This window comes from Hyla sarda, chromosome 10, assembly GCF_029499605.1.
Source record: "Hyla sarda isolate aHylSar1 chromosome 10, aHylSar1.hap1, whole genome shotgun sequence".
Lineage (NCBI taxonomy): Eukaryota > Metazoa > Chordata > Amphibia > Anura > Hylidae > Hyla > Hyla sarda.
Window position 1 is genome coordinate 28,011,169 of NC_079198.1, and position 22,250 is coordinate 28,033,418.

General features: G+C 45.6%; 1 protein-coding gene and 1 long non-coding RNA gene across 2 annotated transcripts in view; both read left to right on the forward strand.

Annotated features, from left to right (window-relative positions):
- Window positions 1-3,394, forward strand: part of LOC130294666 (uncharacterized) — a 43,515-nt gene extending 40,121 nt beyond the window's left edge. Inside the window, exon 3 of the long non-coding RNA XR_008848572.1 lies at window positions 3,260-3,394. This is a non-coding gene — a long non-coding RNA (uncharacterized LOC130294666). The remainder of the gene's footprint in view (window positions 1-3,259) is intronic.
- Window positions 3,395-10,251: 6,857 nt separating this feature from the next.
- Window positions 10,252-22,250, forward strand: part of GYS1 (glycogen synthase 1) — a 70,004-nt gene continuing 58,005 nt past the window's right edge. Inside the window, exon 1 of the mRNA XM_056542651.1 lies at window positions 10,252-10,583. Coding sequence (XP_056398626.1) covers window positions 10,466-10,583 — 118 coding nt within the window. The 5' untranslated portion in view covers window positions 10,252-10,465. The remainder of the gene's footprint in view (window positions 10,584-22,250) is intronic.

The following is a 22,250-nucleotide window of genomic DNA, read 5'->3' on the forward strand; positions in this document are numbered from 1 at the left end:
CGTTTAAAATAGGGTGCGGGAGAGCAAGGCTCTCTTGAGGAACGGTGTAAGGAGGACCTCTCCAAGGCAGTCACCACGGAACGGGAGACCTGCGCCAAGTCAGAAATAGACTGAGAGAGGGAAGACACCCATATTGGAGGGGCAGCAGAGCCCACTGGGTCTGGGGGAGCATCCTGAATAGGAATACCAGGGGGGGTCAGGAGGTGCAGTGGTGCCGGCAGAACAAGTGGGTTCAGCAGACCCAGGCATTTTGGCGTTGCAGCCCTTACAAGAATAGTAGGTGACCAGGGTCCCAGGTACCTGCTTAGAGGGAGGAACAGTTCTGGTCTCAGACATGGAAAAAATAAGGTAATCTCACCAGCGTCCGTGTCCCCCACCAGGCAGCTGCTGTGAGGAGAGGAACGAGAAAAAGAGAGCGAGAAAGGCAGGGGCAACCGGACCAATCAGAAGAGAGGGGCCGGATTAGACTGGGGTGCCTCTGATTGGCTCATAGTCCCCTGCACAGCCCCCATTGGCTGATGAGATTCGCGCTCCCCCGGGAAGGAAGACGCCAGCTAATAATAGCGCCCGCTCCAGTCCCCAAAGCATATGTGAATACAGGGGAACGGGCGAAGTGCCGGCGCAACGAGCCGCTGGGAAAACGGAAGTAAACTGCGCCCTGGCCGCGTCGGCTCATGACGCAGCCGGAGCACAGAAGAAAAAAAAACAGAGAGAAGGCAGCCGTGGCTGCTGAATAAAGAGAGAACTGACCAAGTGAATAAAAGAACAGTCCTACACCACTGACTCCAGCCCCCTGAGTTCCCGCAATAACGTTAGGGAGCCCTTGCCTAATAGGGACCCCAACTAGAAATAATAAAAAAGGAGTGGGACCAAAACAGGGGGTCTCCAGAGGTTGCAAGCCCACGACACTTGAAAGAAAAAAAGGGGGAAGGGGGGATACTCACCTCAATCTGAAGAACTCACCTAATGAAGTCTTCAGTCATGAAGTCTTCAGCCAGCTTTTTGTCACCTGCATCATGCCGGGCTTGAAAAGCGAGACGAGCAGGGAAAAGTGGGGAAAAAAGGAAAATAAAAGGGAATAAGAAAAACTAAACATCGCTATTCTGGAAAAATATTTTTTTTTAGACCAAGTCTGGGGAGAACCCCAGACTAGTGTCCATCTCCTGCGACACTAAGCTAAAACTGATTACCTCAGGCTCTGTAGGCGGGTATATCCTGCTGGGAGGAGCCGACTTTTTTGATTTCCTTAGTGTCAAGTCTCCTAGCAACAACAGCATATACCCAAGGTCTGTGTCCCCCAATGGAGCCGATAGAGAAAATAAAGATTGTACATTTTGTTGGGGATAAAAAAATTAAAACAATTAAAAGAAACCAAAAACTATTTTGTTACTAATAGCAAAGCACTAATAGGTAAGCACAGTTAACACCAGTGGTATTAACTACAACATTTTTGTGCACCAGAAAGTGGAGATAAACCTTTGAATACGTAGGGTAAAAAAATCCTTTGCCTGTGCAAACATACCCTAAAGCCACTTTCACATAAATGTAATTTTTGCATATTAGTCCTTTCTGGCTACAAAAAAAAACATTAAAAAAACAGCAATTTTTCCCAGCAGAACCTCTCCTGGAACTGCACTGCAGTCAATGGGACAGCACTTAAGGAGTAGTATTGTGAAAATTGTCTTTATCCTATTGCGCCCAGGCTGCAAAAAAAAAAAAACATTAACTCACCTTCCTCCATTGCACCATTATAGCTATTCGGTCCTCCGGTCCGGTCTTCTTCCATGTGCACGGATCGTCAAACTGCTGTTAGTGTATCGCCAGTCGCAGCGATGTCCCACCTCGGCTGGTGATAGGCTGAACGCAGTGTCATGTAAGGAGCCCGGGCAGCAGGGAAAAGACGGAACCCATGCTCCTTACTGCACTCAGCCTATCACCGGCCGAGGCGGGACATCTCTGCAGCTGGCAATATGCTCGAAGACGATCCATAAAACATAACACAAACACTGTAGGGGGAGATTTATCAAAACCTGTGTATAGGAAGAGTGGTGCAGTTGCCCATAGCAACCAATCAGATCGCTTCTTTCATTTTTCACAGGCCTCTTTAAAAATGAAAGAAGCGAGCTGATTGGTTGCTAAGGACAACTCCACCACTCTTCCTTTACACAGGTTTTGATAAATCTCCCCCTGTATAAATTGTTTATCGGTATAATCATAATGAGGGAGATTTATCAAGGGATTTAGGCTAAGTTTCCACTTGGTTTTTTTTCTGGCAGTTTTTGGAATACTGCCACTGCAGTTTTTGAGTCAAAGGAATAGAACATATAAAGGAAGGACTTACACTTCTCCTCCCTTATGGATCCACTTCTGACTTTGGCTCAAAAGCTGCAGTGGCAGTTTTGCAAAAGCTGCCAGAAAAAAAACCAAGTAGAAACGTAGCCTAAGAGGGTTTTTTTTTCTTACAAAAGTCCCACGTGCGCCTAAGCTATTTTTTGTGTGACTTTTGTGAGTAAGCATAAAGTACCAATCAGCCCTACCTAAGCAATTTCCAGTTTTTACTTTGCAGTGGTCGGGAATTTATCAAGTGCGAAAGTCACAAACCCCTTTAATAAGTCGCTAGGTCAGACCTGGCTTACAAACTTGCCTTTGAAAGCTTTTAAAAAAAAAGCCGCACAAAAAGTTGTGACTTTTTGCACAGCTCCACTCCCCGGCCACCCGCCCGCATCTACCACCTGCCTGCTAGCTATTGCAGGACTACAACTCCCAGCATGCCCTTACAGTGAGAACATGCTGAATGTTATAGTTCCAACACCTTATAGTAAGGACATGCTGGAAGTTGTAGTCGTGCAGCGAGGGCAGGTGACAAGCACATCCCCCGCCCACGTCGCACAACTACAACTCCCAGCATGTCCTCACTATAAGGGCATGCTGGGAGTTGTAGTTGTGCGGTAGGGGAAGGTGACAAGCTTGTCACCCACCCACGCCGCATGACTACAACTCTCAGCATGTTCTTACTGTACATGCTGTAAGGGCATGCTGGGAGTTGTAGTAGTGCTGCACGAGCGGTGGGAGATATGCTATCGGGTGGCAAACTTCCCTGGCTTTGCAACGCCGTTGCAACACTACAACTCCCAGCATGCCCTTACAGTGATAACATGCTGGGAGTTGTAGTCATGCGGCTTGGGTGAAGATGTGCGGATGGGTGACAATAAATGTACTAACCTATTTTCTGTGTTTTTTTTTTTTTTCCTCATTTCAGATCCGTGTATCCTGTGGACTACTTCAGATTCGGAGGACTACTTCGATGACCAGCGTTTTTTTATGTTTAATATTAATAAAATGGTTAACGAGGGCTTGTGGAGGAGTGTTTTCGGGAATAAAAGTTTTTTAAACGTGTTGTGTTCTTTTTTTCATTTACTTTCCAGGCTTAGTAGTGGAAGCCGTCTAATAGACGAAGTCCATTACTAAGCCGGGGCTTAGCGTTAGCCACAAACATAGCTAGCGTTAACACCTGATTATTACCCGATACCCACCACCACAGGGGTGTCGGGAAGAACCGGGACAAACAGGCCCGGAGCGCCAAATATGGCGCTTCTGGGCCTAGGCAGTAACATGCTGGCATTGTTTAAGCTGGGGAGGGTCAGTAACAATGGTACTTGCCCACCATAGTAACGTCTGGAAAAAAATAAATAAAAATGACTACAGAACTCGCTTACCAAAGCAATAATGATAAATGTCCCTCCATTATCTGCAGAATAAAGCTTACAAATCATTGACACTTGATGTGTATGAAAAGGAAACCCTATAAAAGTTACAATTTTGTTTTATTTTTTAGTTCCACCTCATAAATATTTCTCAACATATTTTATTAATAAATAATAAATGTACACCCTGCGCCCGCTCCTGATCTATGAAGCGGGCTTCATACCCTGTTGGACCCGGCTGCTATCAGCTAGGTCTAACTGGGTATCAGCCATTGCTTATGCCAGATAGCACCGATCAGCTGAGAGGACGTGGCGGAGGGTCCCTACCTGCCTCTGTCCCATCCGATCAGCGCTCCTCTACTGTGGGAAGCCTCAGAAGTCTTTAGTTATGGAGCACCAATAACACTGATCAATGCTGTCCTATGGAGCAGCATTGTTTAGTGTATGCAACCGAAATATTACACGTAATAGTCCCCTTTGAGGACAAAAAAAATTGTGACTAAAATTTCCAATTTTTTTTTTATAAATGTGAATAAGCCCCATTCCTAATAAAAGTTTGAATCACCCACTTTTCCTATTTTATGAATAAAATAATGCAAAAAAAAACAAAAAAAAACAAAAAATGTCTGAGCTATTAAAATATCACGTTAAAGAAAATGCATGGTCAATGGCGTGAATGTGAAAAAAACAAGTTCAGAATTGCAGATTTTTGGTCACTTCATATTCCAGAATTTTTTGTTTTCAAAAGTCATTTGGTTATAGGGGTCAGAAGAGGAAATATTTAAGCATATTTAGTAGGAAAAAACAATGAAGGAGATTTATCATTCTTTTCAAACGTATGGCTTTTATATGACAATTTTTTTTAACTTACTTTTGCTTACGTACGACCTATTTATCAAATAGTCGCACGACCTTGATAAATAAATCACCCGGATGCAAAACCTGGGAAACCCGCTTACACAAGCATTTTTTAAGCCAGAAAAGTTTTCCCTTATGTTAATAGCCGAAGTTCTTTATCTACCCTTTATTACCAGTAGCGTTGCTAGAGAGTGTCGTGGAGGAGGGCGTACTGCATCGGGTGACACCCTGATTGGCCTGCCTGGCACTAAATAGCTGTACTCCAACTATCCCCTAACAACCCATCCACCCTCCTGAGAATTTAAAAAATATTTAAAACATACTATGCCGCACCATGAATATCCGTACTCTGGAGTCTTTTTTGTTTAATTTTGAGCCCGCATTTTGTGATGTTGGTGGGCGGAGTCTTGCGTCGCTGCGCTTAGGCCGGAGTTTACATCAGGAAGGAAGACAGCGCAGCACCAGCAGGCACATAAACAATAGTGAAGCCACAAAAAAACAAAAAAAAAACGGCTTGGTAAGATACCCACCCCAAAATGTGCATGTAGCTGTATTACTATGGATGTTTCTTTTTTTTAAGGAAAAATTTTAGTGCCACATATGGGTTATTTACGTAGTCTGTAAAAATTCTTACACAATCATTTTGTGCCTTATTCTATTTTAACACAACATTAATTTAAAAAATTTAGTGTGTACGCCAGCATGTACGTGTCCTAAAATTTACAAGGTGTGCAGTGTGTATTTTCATCCTTAAAGGGGTAGTCCAGGGGATAAGTTTAAGATCGCGGGGGGTCCAACCGCTGGGCCCCCCTGTGATATTTCTGTACGGGGCCCCGACTCACTGGCCAGATAGCGCATGTTGACCACCGCAGGAAGAAGCGTCTGACACTCCCCCTCAATACAACTCTTTTTGCCGAAGGTAGCGCTCTGGCTCTGCCATAGAGTTGTATTGAGGGGGCGTGTCAGCTGCCGCTTCATGCAGTGGTCAACACGCCCCCTTCCCGTGGGCTGTTGGGGCCCCGTACAGAAGATTGCGGGGGCCCCAGTGTTCAGACCCCCCGCGATCTGAAACTTATCCCCTATCTTTAGGATAGGGGATTCATTTTTCACCACTGGATATCTCCTTTAAAATTAATAGAGTTATTAGTTATATAATTAATTTTTTCTATAATTAACATTAACGTACTAGCTTTGTTTAATGATGCAAACAAGAACAGTTGTTAAAGTGGGTGTTAATGTCCTTTTCTGCAGACGTATGCACTTTCTGTAAGCCAGGTTGGACCTGGAATACATCTGCGACTTTTAAATGGAGATGCAACTTTTTTTCTTCATAAATAGCGACTATCACATTTGATAAATACATGACCGCTGCAAAGTAAAAATTAAAAAAAAATTACTACGTGAGCAGATTTAAAATAATGTGCTTTGGAATAAGCAAAAATCTGAAAGTCGCAGCATGTATAGAAAAGTCGCACGTGCGCAAGTATGTGCGACTTTTTTTTACGCAAAAAAAATCTACTACTGAGCTTGATAAATCTCCTTCCTAGTGAGTAACATATTTAAGCATTTGGTCAAAACTGGTTTTAATTATGGAGCATCAACATACGATGCTTTTATATGTCGGTGCCATCGCATAAACGGCTATCCGGAAGCAGACTGCTTCAGCTGTTGCTGGATAGCCGTTTAATGTCCCCTGTATGGTCCAGGGAGTGTCTCTCACCTGTCCACGACATTCCGAAATGTCCTCTTCATGCTCCGCTGCATAGCCGTCGCTCTCCTTCGTCGTCATCACGTCGCCGCGCACGCCGTCCCGTCATCCAACAGGAGCAGCGTGTAGAGCGACGTGATGACGGCGATGGAGCGACGATCCAGGGCAGCGGTGACGGTCCGGAGCGGCAGGGACACCCCGGGGACGTGATGACGGCGATGGAGAGCGATGATCCAGGGCAGCGGTGATGGTCCGGAGCGGCAGGGACACCCCCGGGACATGATGACGGCGATGGAGAGCGATGATCCAGGGCAGCGGTGACGGTTCGGAGCGGCAGAGACACCCCGGGGACGTGATGACAGCGAGGGAGCGCGACAATCCAGGGCAGCGGTGACGGTCCGGAGCGGCAGGGGCACCCCGGGGACGTGATGACGGCGATGGAGCACGACGATCCAGGGCAGTGGTGACGGTCCGGAGTGGTGGGGTATAACTTTCTATATTCAGGGATGTGGAAATCCTATCGCCCGACGCCCGGGACATGTAGTTCCAGGCACCGGGCAGGTGAATTTTTCATAGATTTAGCCCTGTATCGGGAGAGCAGAGCCTGAGCAACTTCCCCTTTATTTTTATTTTTTTCATAATGCCGGTGTGAGGGACGGGAGCGGATGCAGACTTGCATGGGACGCAAGTCTGCACCTCACACCGGCACTCGGAGTGTACAGAGCGGGCTCCTGACTCAAGCCCGCTCCATACTCGGCGGCCACCAGCTGATTTCAGTAGCCGGGGGCCGCCGCTAATAGCCCAGCATGCAGCGATCGCCGCAGCTGGCTGTCAACCCTTTAGATCACTGCTGTCAAAGTTGTAGACCACTGTCCTATACTTTATATTGCACGGATCCCTCAACATACGATGGTTTCAACAAACGATGGTCCATTTGGAATGGATTACCATCGTATATTGAGGCCACTGTGTGTGTGTATATATATATATATATATATATATACACACACACATATAAATATATATATATATATATACACACACACACACTCCCCAATAGGTGGCACCAGAGAGCTTTTACTTCTAGGAGAGAGCTACTTTGCATATCTCGTTTTCTCACAGTTCCCACTGAAGCATGAATGGCCTATATACAATAGTCTCACTACAATATATGGCGTTTTTCTTTCCAGAACAATCACAGCAATAACTGGTCATACCGCACTATGTGAACCCAGCCATAAACCATTACTACCCCCTGTTCTTCAGAAATTGCTCAATTTCCCCCGTTAGCACGTACACCACGCTCAACATACGTCACTAGCCGTGAGTGACAGGTAAATCCGCCAAGTTGAAAAACTAAAATAAAAGTTGAAAAACACCCATTAACCCCTTCCATATTAGAGGTACGTTCACACGGGCGGATTTATTTGCAGGTTTCCCGCTGCGTATTTGAAAGGGGGCGGTCTCTTCTCTGCTGTCCACAGCAGATTTTCCGCGGCGGAATTTCCGCTGCGGAAAATCCGCAGCAGACCCTTCTGACATTAATGGGGCTTGCGGCGGATTTTCCACAGTGTAAATTCCGCCTCGGAAAATCTGCTGCGGACAGCTGAGAAGAGCCCACCCCCTTTCAAATACGCAGCGGGAAACCTTCAAATAAATCCGCCCATGTGAACGTACCCTAAAAGTTCATATCACCCCCCTTTTCCATATAAAAATATGTAAACATAATAAAAATAAACATATTTGGTATTGGCGCAAGCATAATTGACTGAACTATTAAAAAATAAAATTTTATATCCTGTATGGTAAATGGCGTAGTAAAAAAGTGTTCAAAAAGTCTGATCATTGCCAAAATGGTACCGATACAAACAGCTTATTACGACCCAAAAAATGAGCCCTCATACAGACTAGTTTACAGAAAAATAAAAATATTATATGGGTCAGGGATTTTCTTTTTTAAATTAAATTTTTTTTTTTTTTAAACGTGAAGGAAACAAAAATTTGGTATTGGTGTAATCAGGCCGACGTAAGGTATCAAAATAATATGTAAGTTTGACCACAAGGTGATTGGCGAAAAAAAAGAAAACCTCAAAATTAGCATTTTTTTTCTATTTCACCACACAAAAAAATATTTTTTTTCTTTCAGAGCATACGTTATGGAAAAACAAAAGGTGTCATAACAAAGTATACACCGCCCCGCAAAAAACAAGCCTCATACGGGTCTGTAGATGGAAAAATAAGAGTTATGGCTGTTATAGGACGAGGAGGAAAAAACCAAAGACCTTATTTCGTATTATTTTGGTTGAAATTATTTTATCTATCAGGACAAGTGGATTTTCTTGAGGGACAAGTAGACTGTGTTCCGCTTTAGTCCCTTGGACAAGTAGTTTTTTAAATTTTTTTATTTCCACACCCCTGATATTATTATTGCACGGATCCTTCAACATACGATGGATTCAAGTAACGATGGTTCATTTGGAACAAAGTACCATCGTATGTTGAGGGATCACTGTTTATATATATATATATATATATATATATACTGTATATATATATATATAGTAAATTTGAGTAGCCGTATTAGTCCAGTGATGCAGATGCAAATCAGAAAATGTTGCAGTATCTTGTAATAGCTTTTTTTATTGGACTAACAGAATTTTGTATAGACAAGCTTTCGGGAATCCCGAAAGCTTGTCTCTACAAAATTGTGTTAGTCCAATGAAAAAGGTATTACAAGATACTGCAACATTTTCTGATTTGCATATATATATATATATATATATATATATACAGTGACCCCCCCCCCCCCGACCTACGATGGCCCCGACATACGATAATTTCAACATGCGATGGCCTCTCAGAGGCAGCATCAACATACGATGCTTTTGTATGTCGGGGCCATCGCATAAACGGCTATCCGGCAGCGCTGACTGCTTCAGCTGCCACCGGATAGCCGTTTACGGTGCCCCATGTGGTCCGGTGACGATCACTTACCTGTCCTCGGGGCTCCGGAGCGTCCTCTTCGGGATCCCCTGCATCGTCGGCGCTCTCCATCGTCGTCATCACGTCGCTGCGCACGCCGTCCCGTCATCCAATAGGAGCGGCGTGAGTAGCGACGTGATGGCGGCGACAGAGAGCGCGGATGCCGGGGAAGCAGAGGCCTTGCCGGATCGTCGGGGACACCCCGGGGACGCGGCGACAGCGATGGAAGGCGACATCCTGGGCAGCGGTGACGAGCCATGACGGTCCGGAGCGGCGGGGACAGGTGAGTACAACTTCCTCTAACAGTGGTCTACAACTTGCGGACCTCCAGATGTTGCAAAACTACAACTCCCAGCATGCCCGGACAGCCAACGGCTGTCCGGGCATGCTGGGTGTTGTAGTTTTGCAACATCTGGAGGTCTACAGGTTGTAGACCATTGTCCTATACTTTATATTGCACGGATCCCTCAACATGCAATGGTTTCAACAAACGATGGTCCATTTGGAACGGATTACCATCGTATGTTGAGGGACCACTGTATATATATATATATATATATATATATATATATACATATACATACACACACTCCCCAATAGGTGGCACCAGAGAGCTTTTACTTCTAGGAGAGAGCTACTTTGCATATCTCGTTTCCTCACAGTTCCCACTGAAGCATGAATGGCCCATATACAATGGTCTCACTACAATATATGGCGTTTTTCTTTCCAGAACAATCACAGGAATAACTGGTCATACCGCACTATGTGAACCCAGCCATAAACCATTACTACCCCCTGTTCTTCAGAAATTGCTCAATTTCCCCCGTTAGCACGTACACCACGCTCAACATACGTCACTAGCCGTGAGTGACAGGTAAATCAGCCAATCCCCGCTCTCCACCGCTGGCCCGAACTTGCCAGACGACACTTCTAGAGCGCAGCCCCTCTCCACCAATCAGAGGCCGCCCTGAGGCTCGTCACTCATAGGCCAGAATAACGTTATACAGAGTACGGGGACGCGGTGGCCCCGCCCCTCCGCGGCGTTACATTGTAGCAGCGTCCCTGCTGTCAGGGGCAGCAGTCAGCTGGAGTGCTGCCTGTCATTGCTGGAGTGCTGCTTGTCATTGCTGGGTGCAGGAGAGTTGCCGCTTCATAGACTCGCCATCCTGCTGGGGGCAACTCTACCCGCTGTACGCTCCTCTATCTCGGCAGGATGCCCCTGGCACGCAGCTTATCAGTCACCTCCCTGAACGGGCTGGATGATTGGGACGATGACCTGGACCTGGACAACTCTGTGCTGTTCGAGGTGGCATGGGAAGTGGCTAATAAAGGTGAGTGGACACCTATCAGCTGACATGTGCCCCTGCCTGCAGTTCTGGGCTTCTCTTTGGCATAAAATAGCTTTTATTGTGTAAATAGAATAGGATCATAGTACTGACCTGCTGACCCATCACCTAGGACAGTGGTCTCCAAACTGCAGCCCTCCAGATGTTGCCAAACTACAACTCCCAGCATGCCCGGACAGCCGTTGGCTGTCCGGGCATGCTGGGAGTTGTAGTTTTGCAACATCTGGAGAGCGGCACTTTGAAGACCACATAGGGCTTATGTCTTATCTGGTCAGATCTTCAGCAGATGTTTGATGACCTTGGGATCTCATCCATTGGTGATAAAGGGCAAATAGCCTTTGCCATCTCTCCAATCTGCAACCCTGTCCTTGGTCCAATGGTCCCTATGGGTTGGACAGTCACATTATGGAGCCTTAGGGTCTGTGCGCGCCATTCTTAGGGTCTGGATGACCCTGGAGGGCAGAGGTTATTGATTTGCCTAAGGGTCAATAGCAGACGATGCTGCACCATTGGTGAGAGCGATGGGGAAAAAAAAATGGCCTGGCATCATCATCATCCTCATCCTGCCCTCCTTCATGATGTCACACAGACAAGAGCTGCAGCCAGGTGCAGGAGAGGGCACCTATATATACAATTACGTATAGATGTATACCGCCTCCATCCTGCTCAGTGGAAATAGAAATATGGAGAGTTGATGGTTATCTGATGGGATCTATAGGTGGTTGGCAGCACGTTGTAGGTCATGGGGATCTGATGGGATCTATAGGTGGTTGGCAGCACGTTTTAGGTCATCGGGATCTGATGGGATCTATAGGTGGTTGACAGCACGTTGTAGGTGATGGGATCTATAGGTGGTTGGCAGCACGTTGTAGGTCATGGGGATCTGATGGGATCTATAGGTGGTTGGCAGAATGTTGTAGGTCATGGTGATCTGATGGGATCTATAGGTGGTTGGCAGCATATTGTAGGTCATGGTGATCTGATGAGATCTATAGGTGGTTGGCAGCACGTTGTAGGTCATCAGGATCTGATGGGATCTATAGGTGGTTGGCAGCACGTTGTAGGTCATGGGGATCTGATGGGATCTATAGGTGGTTGGCAGCACGTTGTAGGTTATCGTGTAGGGCTCCACAGACCTGCAGACCTATCACCGGCATCCCCTACAGTTCTATTGAACCACATTTCATGATGTTATAGATCCTGTCAAGTAGAAACACACAGGCTTGGGGTTTTGCAGCCGTATCGCATATAAATTAAGGGAGACAGTGGGGAATAGGCAAAGCAAACAGCTGTGCTGTATAGGGGAATGATCCTACAGCTGTACTGTATACTAGAATGATCCCAGAGCTATCCTGTATAGTAGAATGGTCCTACAGCTGATAGTAGAATGATCCCACAGCTGTACTGTATAGGGGAATGATCCCACAGCTGTACTGTATAGTAGGATGATCTTACAGCTGTACTGTATACTAGAATGATCCCAGAGCTATCCTGTATAGTAGAATGGTCCTACAGCTGATAGTAGAATGATCCCACAGCTGTACTGTATAGTAGGATGACCCCACAGCTGTACTGTATAGTAGGATGATCCCACAGCTGTACTGTATAGTAGGATGACCCCACAGCTGTACTGTATAGTAGGATGACCCCACAGCTGTACTGTATAGTAGAATGGTCCTACAGCTGTACTGTATAGTAGGATGATCCCACAGCTGTGCTGTATAGTAGAATGATCTTACAGCTGTACTGTATAGTAGGATGATCCCACAGCTGTACTGTATAGTAGGATGATCCCACAGCTGTGCTGTATAGTAGAATGATCTTACAGCTGTACTGTATAGTAGGATGATCCCACAGCTGTACTGTATAGTAGGATGATCTTACAGCTGTACTGTATAGTAGGATGACCCCACAGCTGTACTGTATAGTAGAATGGTCCTACAGCTGTACTGTATAGTAGGATGATCCCACAGCTGTACTGTATAGTAGGATGATCCCACAGCTGTACTGTATAGAAGGATGATCTTACAGCTGTACTGTATAGTAGGATGACCCCACAGCTGTACTGTATAGTAGAATGGTCCTACAGCTGTACTGTATAGTAGGATGATCCCACAGCTGTACTGTATAGTAGGATGATCCCACAGCTGTACTGTATAGAAGGATGATCCAGCAGCAGCTGTACTGTATAGAAGGATGATCCAGCAGCAGCTGTACTGTATAGAAGGATGATCCAGCAGCAGCTGTACTGTATAGAAGGATGATCCAGCAGCAGCTGTACTGTATAGAAGGATGATCCAGCAGCAGCTGTACTGTATAGAAGGATGATCCAGCAGCAGCTGTACTGTATAGAAGGATGATCCAGCAGCAGCTGTACTGTATAGAAGGATGATCCAGCAGCAGCTGTACTGTATAGAAGGATGATCCAGCAGCAGCTGTACTGTATAGAAGGATGATCCCGCAGCTGTACTGTATAGAAGCATGATCCCGCAGCTGTACTGTATAGTTGGATGATCCCGCAGCTGTACTGTATAGTTGGATGATCCCGCAGCTGTACTGTATAGAAGGATGATCCCGCAGCTGTACTGTATAGTTGGATGATCCCGCAGCTGTACTGTATAGAAGCATGATCCCGCAGCTGTACTGTATAGAAGGATGATCCCGCAGCTGTACTGTATAGTTGGATGATCCCGCAGCTGTACTGTATAGAAGGATGATCCCGCAGCTGTACTGTATAGAAGCATGATCCCGCAGCTGTACTGTATAGAAGCATGATCCCGCAGCTGTACTGTATAGAAGGATGATCCCGCAGCTGTACTGTATAGTAGGATGATCCCGCAGCTGTACTGTATAGAAGCATGATCCCGCAGCTGTACTGTATAGTAGGATGATCCCGCAGCTGTACTGTATAGTAGGATGATCTTACAGTTTCGGTTCCGTTCTTGCAGGCTGTAAACGGATGAAAAACTGTTTAAAAAAAATCCCATTCATGTCAATGGGATTTTTTTACAGTCCGTTTACATCCGTTTGTACCCGTCTGCACTCATTTCCGTTTTTCTTCCGTCAAAAAAACCCGGAAAACTATGGAAAATGGATGAGCCTTTAATGGCATCCCTTTGCATCAGTTTTTTCAATCCGTTTTTTGATCCGTTTTTACTTCTGAGCATGCTCAGAACAAAAAATGTTTTTGGTTTATTAACTGAACAATAACTGATACAAATGGATAACATCCGTTTGTATCCGTTATTGTCCGTTTTTTTTTTTAAAGTTTGTTTTTTGACCGGAGAAAAACGGGACGGTTTTAGACGGCCGTGTGAACTAGGGCTGCACGATATATTGCAAAAGCAATCGAATCGCGATTTGTACTTTTTCCGATATGGCAATACGGCCCCCCGGGAAAACATGCGATTATCTGCTCAGGCTGGCTCCCGTGGTGGGGGCCGGCCAGAGCAGGTAAAAACTAATTTAAATACTAAAAGTCAATGTTTCCCAACCAGGGTGCCTCCAGTTGTTGCAAAACTACAACTCTTAGCATGCCCGGACCGGCAAAGGCTCTCCGGGCATGCTGGGAGTAGTAGTTTCACAACAGCTGGAGGCACCCTGCTAGCTAGGGCGCAGGGTGAAAAAAAAAAAAAAAAAAACTTCTGCTCACCTAGTGCCGGTCCCTGCAGTTTCGTCTCCGTGCGCTCCGGAGTTTCTCTCTTCTTAGTACAGTAGGACCTTTCCCTTTTCAGCCAATCACTGGCCGCAGTGGTGTCACGTGTCAAGCCAATGATTGGCTGATGGGGAAAGGTCTTGTACTGCAGCAATACACTAGATTTCCCGGGTCCCGCAGAGGATTTGAAATCCGCCCGGGAAACCCAGTGTAGTGCTGCAGTACAAGAATGGGGGGGAAGATTTGACAAGGGGGAGATGTGAAATAGGCGGTGGGCATAAAATGGGTGGATAGATGTGAAATGGAGGCGATTGGACATGAAATGGGGGGATTTCACCATTTTTATTATATCATATCGCAATCACAATATTTAGGCCCAAAATCGCAATCGCACATTTTCCCCCATATCGTGCAGCCCTAGTGTGAACGCAGACTAACTAGTGTTTGAACACAATGTAATAAACATTTGCGTAAAACTTTTGATAAATATTTTGCATACAGATATGTCACAGAGGAGATGTGGGCTCAGGCAGCCCAGTCATGTTCCTCTGGAGCAGTGTTTCCCAACCAGGGTGCCACCAACTGTTGCAGCACTACAACTCCCAGCATGCCTGGACAGCCTTTGGCTGTCCAGGCATGCTGGGAGTTGTAGTGTTGCAACAGTTGGAGGCACCCTGGTTGCGAAACACTTCTCTGTGGTGATCAGACTTGAGGCTGTGTCCACAGTGGGTATAGCAATGTCATTCACATGAGAATGTGTGTTTCTTGATGCAGTGCCAGCTCCATGAGCTCACAGAGCACGACGTCTAGGCCTGACACATGCCATTGTACGGTATCCTGGCAGGGAAGTAATATTGTTTGCAGAGCAGGACTTGGTTGTAGCATGTTCTGTAATAAATCGGTAGGTGTGCTAAGCCCCAGGTAGGTACATGTCCTGAGCATGCATAACCCTCATTGGTAATGTCAGGATGTCCCCTCACCCCCTGGATATACTGACATAATTACTTTGATTTATTGGGAAATCATGACGCAAGTTTTTTTTTTTTTTTTTTTTTCAGGATGTCCCTTTTTGAGTTGAAGCTGCAAAGGTTTTTAGCTGTTATTGTTAGAACAGTGTTTCCAAACCAGTGTGCCTCCAGCTGTCCGGGAATGCTGGGAATTGTAGTTTTGCAACAGGTGGAGGCACCCTGGTTGGGAAACACTGTGTTGGAAGGTCACAGCTGTGGAATGAGACCCTTTAACTTAGGACAAGGATAGGGATTTAGGAAGTCACGTGACCTTCAAAAAGTTTCCCATCAACATGTTGAAAACTATTAGAATGAAAAAGCCTCTTAAAATGACCCCCCGAGCACTTTACATTAGAGAACTGGGATCCCACAGGACTGGATGTAAAACTTGTGGAAGCGGGCGGTCACAGAACATACAGCGGGTCCCACAAAATCCTGGCCAGTCCTGGAAACTTCTGAAGTGGCGCAAGGGGGTTCTGGTGAAGTGGCGCAAGGGGGTTCTGGTGAAGTGGCGCAAGGGGGTTCTGGTGAAGTGGCGCAAGGGGGTTCTGGTGAAGTGGCGCAAGGGGGTTCTGGTGAAGTGGCGCAAGGGGGTTCTGGTGAAGTGGCGCAAGGGGGTTCTGGTGAAGTGGCGCAAGGGGGTTCTGGTGAAGGGGCGCAAGGGGGTTCTGGTGAAGGGGCGCAAGGGGGTTCTGGTGAAGGGGCGCAAGGGGGTTCTGGTGAAGGGGCGCAAGGGCATCTGGTGAAGGGTTGCAAGGGGGTCTGGGGAAGGGGGGGGTAATATCTCTAAAAGCTGTGACAAAATGTTTGCAGGAATGGGCAGGATTGGACACACATGTTGGGGAAGTGAAACACGCACCATGCGGGAGCAGGCAGTAATGGTCAGAAATCCAGCGGGAACAGGACTAAGAAAACAGTCCTAGGGCTCTAATTCACATAGCTCCCGAACTCTGTCTATGATTTTAGGCTTCTCTTATCGTCTAGGTCTCTAAACTGTGTGCCTCAAGAGGTTGCAAAAGTGCAACTCCCAGCATGTCCCGACAGCCATTGGCATGCTGAGAGTTTGCAACATCTGGAGGTCCATAGTTTGGAGACCACTGTCTTAAGGGAACACATCATCCAGCATGCCCAATCCTTCTCTTTCCTAGTGCCAGTAGACACAGGACAGCCCCATATCTAATATGTCACTTTGAAGGGATGTTCCTATTTCATAAAGGAAGGGTAGATGGCAAGGATCACTTTTTGACTAGTTTGGATCCCAGAGGTCAGATCACCATCAATCTATAGTAAGAAGGGGCTACAGTACTGGTTCAGAACGGAGCTCGGCAATGTTAGAAAGCCTCATAGAGAATGAATGGAACGCTGACTGCACACAGACGCTGCCCTCCAGTCATTCAGGGACAATTGTTCTCCCAGCAGGCTGACCCCCAATGATTAGTTCGCTATCCTGTGTATAGGGGTAACCTTTGATGTTGGGAATATCCCTTTAATGAGCTTTTTTTCATGTTGGAATAATTTTAATTTTTTGGTTTCTCTAGTGACTAATAATAAGAAATAATCGTCTTTGAAGCTAAACTATATGGAACATTATCCGGTCTAATTGATCTGGAGACAAATGTCTGTTTTCTCCTTGAGACTTGACATTTCCATCTTCTGAACTCGATGGAAACATCAATCCCGTAGATTATTTCTGTCGGTTGCTATAGTTTTGCCAAGATATCTTTGTGCCTCCAGATATCCTCTGCCCCCACTGACACCAAACAGGAGTGGATATTTTTGGAACAACATTCAGATTATTTCTGCCACAAATGATCTGCATGTGAATTCATTCGGGGTGAACAGGGTGATGTGGAGGAGGAGATACACGGCATAGATTTCCCTCCTACAAACTGACAGCTGGTTCAGCGACAATAAACCCAATACAAAGGGTTAAAGTGCAGGTGAACTGCATAAAAACATGTATCGTTCACCTGAATTGGTGCCTGTGTTCAAGGTTTGAAACTAGAGATGAGCGAACTTACAGTAAATTTGATTCATCACAAACTTCTCGGCTCAGCAGTTGACTTTTCCTGCATAAATTAGTTCAGCTTTCAGTTGCTCCTGTGGGCTGAAAAAGGTGGATACAGTCCTAAGAGACTCTTTCCTAGGACTGTATCCACCTTTTCCAGCCCACCGGAGCACCTGACGGCTGAACTAATTTACGCAGGATAAGTCATCAAATGCCGAGCCGAGAAGTTCGTGGCGAATCGAATTTACTGTAAGTTCGCTCATCTCTATTTGAAACATATCCCCTCTGTGACCCCCTGCCATCTCCTGCATGGCGTCCCGGCTCTCCTCGTTCACCGAGAGGGGGTCAACATGCTCACTCTATGCATCTCTATCGGAGAACCAGAGACACATAAGGGCTGTACTCGTGTATCTCCAGCTCTCCCATAGAGATGCATGGAGGGGATGTTTTCACCCCCTCTCAGTGCACAAGTAGAGATGGGGGTACAATGCAAGAGATTGCGGAAGGTCACAGAGGTCAAACCCTTGCTATCAGACACACCAGTGGATATGGAATATGTTTTTCAAAACCAGTACCCCTTTAATCACTTTCTTTGCGCAATGGAGGTGGGACCTAGCATACGCAGTATCCCTGCCTCCAATATGCCCGCCCACATTGTGCTCACATGGGCGAATGGGAGTCTCGATAATATTTATGAAGTGGAGGGGCATATCTGAGCAGAGGGCATGGAGGCAGGGATGCTGGATATGCCAGCTAATAATTGTATATCTCTCATGGCACCGGTCCAGGTGAGTAATACAGGATTTTAATCCGGTTTCCCTGCACTGCAACTCCTGTTCATTGGGTTTAGTGTGGGTGAACCCGCTGTCAGGTTACTTTTTAACATAACCAATATAATGAGCCAAATGTTTAATGTATTACGAGCAGTGACTTCCCCACAATAGCGGTTATCGATCCTGAGACATTCCAGAACAGTCTCTAATACACATCACTCACAAGGTCTCGGCTATACTTCCATTGTTTGCCAAGCTGAAGATGGAAAATGCTGTTCACTAAGGAAAGTTCACTTGTGATTGATCCAGAGGTTTCATGGCCAGAAACAGGAGAAGATCCACTGAAAAAAAGAAATGGTAATATGCTAAATATATTAGGTGGTCATAAATATCAGATTCCCATCTGAAATAAACAGTTCTATGGGTTAAGTCCCACATCACAGAAAAATTGTTTAAAATATTTTGGGGTTAGGGCCCGTTCACACTGCTGGCGTATTATGATAAAGGGAGCTCCATTGGGGTATATTCACACTGCTGGCGTATTATGATAAAGGGAGCTCCATCGGTCAGTCTGTCTGCTCAACTCCTGAAAAATACTGGACACCTGACTGCCCCTTCAAGTAATGGGATCTGTTTTGAACTGACAGTGTAAATTGGGCTATATTCACACTGCTGTTGTGCTCTGACCCTGAGGATTTATTTTTTATTTTGGGTCTATTCACACGTACAGTATTCTGCGCAGATTTGATGCGCAGGATTTCAAGCCGTGTTCAGTCATTCAGTTTACGTTGAAATTTGCAGCAGAAAATCCTGCGCCTCAAATCTGCGCAGAATGCTGTACGTGTGAATAGACCATTAATCTTCAAAAATCTTACTGGGCCACATATATTGAGATTGGTACAGATCCACCAGATATAATACAGAATGTTTAGGACAATTGAGGTCATAAGGCAGGGCAGGAAAAGATACCTAAAAGTAGACCTAACCTATCTGATGTGTCAGTGTGCCAACTAGCCATGCTGGTGTTCACTTATGTCTCCGTCACGTAGCTCACGTAGCATCGCTATTCACCCTCAGGCTATTTGTGTAATAGTACATCTATCTAATGTTTCCAACTGCAGTCGAGTGGGTGAATAATATCTGTAATCTAGGTTTGCCCCATATACTTAGTCCCACGTGTATAATAGGCCAGTGTCTCCTGAAAATCCCTACATACTCTGTAAATAAAATGCTTGTGATCCAGATTGTGTCCTGACCTTAGGCCTCACCTTTTTAATCCTAATGGTGATACGAACACTCCCAAGATAGCTGTACTGTCTCTATATTCTATAGACTCTATAGTCTCTACCCTTTGCTGTCTGCATTATCCATGGTGGGATCACTAGGCCATATTCCAGTGGTATTATATTATGGGATGTCCTAGGCTGGACACTACTCCATGAAGGCTTAACTTGTCGTTCCTGGACACAAATGCAAATATTTTAATCGGGTACCCTGTAACCATCTGCAATTTATTGCACAGTAAGGGTCTGTTCACATGGCGGAATTTCCACAATGCCGCAGAAATTTAGTTCAGCAAAGCTTACGGAATTCCGCCATTAATTCTGTGTTCTCAGAACACAGAATACTGCCAAAAAGTCAAGCCCCATTGATTTCAAAGGAGTTCTGCCGAAGAATACGGAAAGCAGAATTTTCGTGGCGGAATGCCAGCTGCAGAAATTCTTCTGTCTGAATGGGACTGCGGAACCTATTTAAGTTAGTAGACAGTAAATTACGGTGGAATTTCTGCCGTGTGAACATACCCTCAAGGGGGGGGGGGGGGGGGGTCATACAGGTACTTTCATGTAAAATAAAAAAAAAATCTCACAATGGTAAAAGTAAAAAATCATATTAACCTTTTTATCATCCATGCCTGGTATGATGCCTTCCATGGGGAGGGGGGGCAGTAAGACGCTATTTAAAAAAAATCTAAATATATAAAACTCAATGTGTGTGTGTGTATGTTCCAGCATCACGTCCAAACGGCTAAAGATATTAAAATTAAACTTGGCACACATGTTACTTATATGTCAACAACAGACATAGGATAGGTGATTTAACCCTTACTTACCCCCATTTGCCAGGGGCGGGGTTTATGTTTCATGCCCCATACAAGTCAATGGGAAATATATGTTACAGCATAAATTCCAAAAGGCTGGAGATATTTAGATATTACTTGGTCACATGTTACTTATATGTCCACTTAAAACATAGGATAGGTGATTTAACCCTTAACTACCCCCATTTGTGAGGGTTGGGGTTTTTGTTTAAAGTCCCATGCGAATCAATGGGAAATGTATGTTCCAACATAACTTCCGTACGGCTGGAGATATTTCAATACCTGGTGCACATATTACAGGTCGGGGATAGGAGGTCGGGGATAGGAGGTCGGGATATGACAACAATATATGAGGACGGAATATGAAGTCAAAAGCTTCCTCCTTTGTATATTTTCCTTCCCAACAAGGATTAGGAAGGAAAAACCGGGCAACGCCGGGTACTCGGCTAGTAAAAAAATAAATCCTTGGCCAAACAGCCCATTTTTTTTTTTTTTAGACACATTGACTGAGATTTTTTAAAACCTGTGAAGAAAATATGACCGGAAAAGATGACCAGTTGCCCATAGCAACCCTTCAGATTGCTTCTTTCTTTTAATTTTTATTTTTTTTTATTTTTTTTAAAAGGTCTATGGAAAATGAAAGAAACGATCTGAGTGGTTGCTATGGGCAACTGGTCAACCTTTCCTCTACACAGGTTTTGATAAATCTCCCCCAATAAATTTAAAATGCAAACTGAAGCAACTTTACTGTGTAGGAAAATGTAAAATACAGCTCTGTCTTTTAGTTTCTACAGCCTCCTATACAGACACTGTTTCCATGGTAACAGACCTCAAACAAATGTTGTGTAGCGTTATCCTGCCGTCTCGCTCATCTGCCTTGTCTTTACATACATTTATTATGTGGTAATTTAGCTGTAAGTAGAGCATATATAGAAGGTAATGTGACTGCAGGACTATACTACAGAGTTTGTTGTCTGTTACCCCAGAGAGGCCTAGTCTGCATAGGAGACTGGAAACGTTTTAATTGGGGATCGACCGATTATCGGTTTGGCCGATAATCACGATTTTGGGCATTATCGGTATCGGCAATTACCTTGCCGATAATCCGATAATGCACCGCGACCACCGACCCACCACAACACCGCACCGCATCGCACCCCCCACAGCACCGCCCCGGCCCCATTGCCTTACCCATCCCCGCTTTTATAATTACCTGTTCCCGGGGCCCGGGGTCCACGCTACTTCTGGCTCCTGCTGCGTCCTGCATGTTACGCTGTGTGCAATGACGAGTGACGTGATGCAACGTCACCGTCGGTGCGCACTGTGACAGCTCAGGAGGACGCCACCGGAGCCAGATGTAGAGTGGACCCCGGGCCCCAGGAACAGGTAATTACAAAACTGGGGATGGGTAAGGCAATGGGGCCGGGGCCGTGCGGTGGGGGGTGTGGGGCAGTAGGGTGCGCGGGGCGGTGGGGGGGTCGCAGTGGCGGTAATAGGGCTCAGGAGGACCCCCGGACAGGCAGGGGGAGAGAAGCGGGTGGCGGCGGCGGTCTATGGCACCGCAAAAGCCGCTGCAGTTCATTGATTTAAAGCGCTCGCTTTAAATCAATGATCTGCAGCGGTGTCGCGGGGGGATAAATAGCCGATAACTTATACCGGAATATCGGTATAAGTTATCGGCTATCGGCCCTAACCTCCACAGATTATCGGTATCGGCCCTAAAAAAACCCGATATCGGTCGATCCCTAGTTTTAATGAAGACCTATTGCAAAGTTGTTTCACTTTTCATTGCATATGCGGTGAGAGAAATAAAAAAAATAAAAAGTGTGTGCAAAGATGGACATAACCTTTAAAGTATACCTGTCACTTAAAAAAAAAAAGCTAACTTTTATTGGTAGGTCGGGGTCTAAATGTTCAGACCCCGACCAATTGTTAAAATAAGCGAAGAGAATAGCGTGACTGACTGAGGCAATCCCATAGACTTACACTGTATGTCCCAGCTAGTTCTAGCTATCGGTTTCGGTTTGAACACCCAGACCCCGATTGATCAAAACTGTCTCTACAACATTTCAAAATTATCTTTTTTTAAAGGGACAAGTGCCCATTTAAAG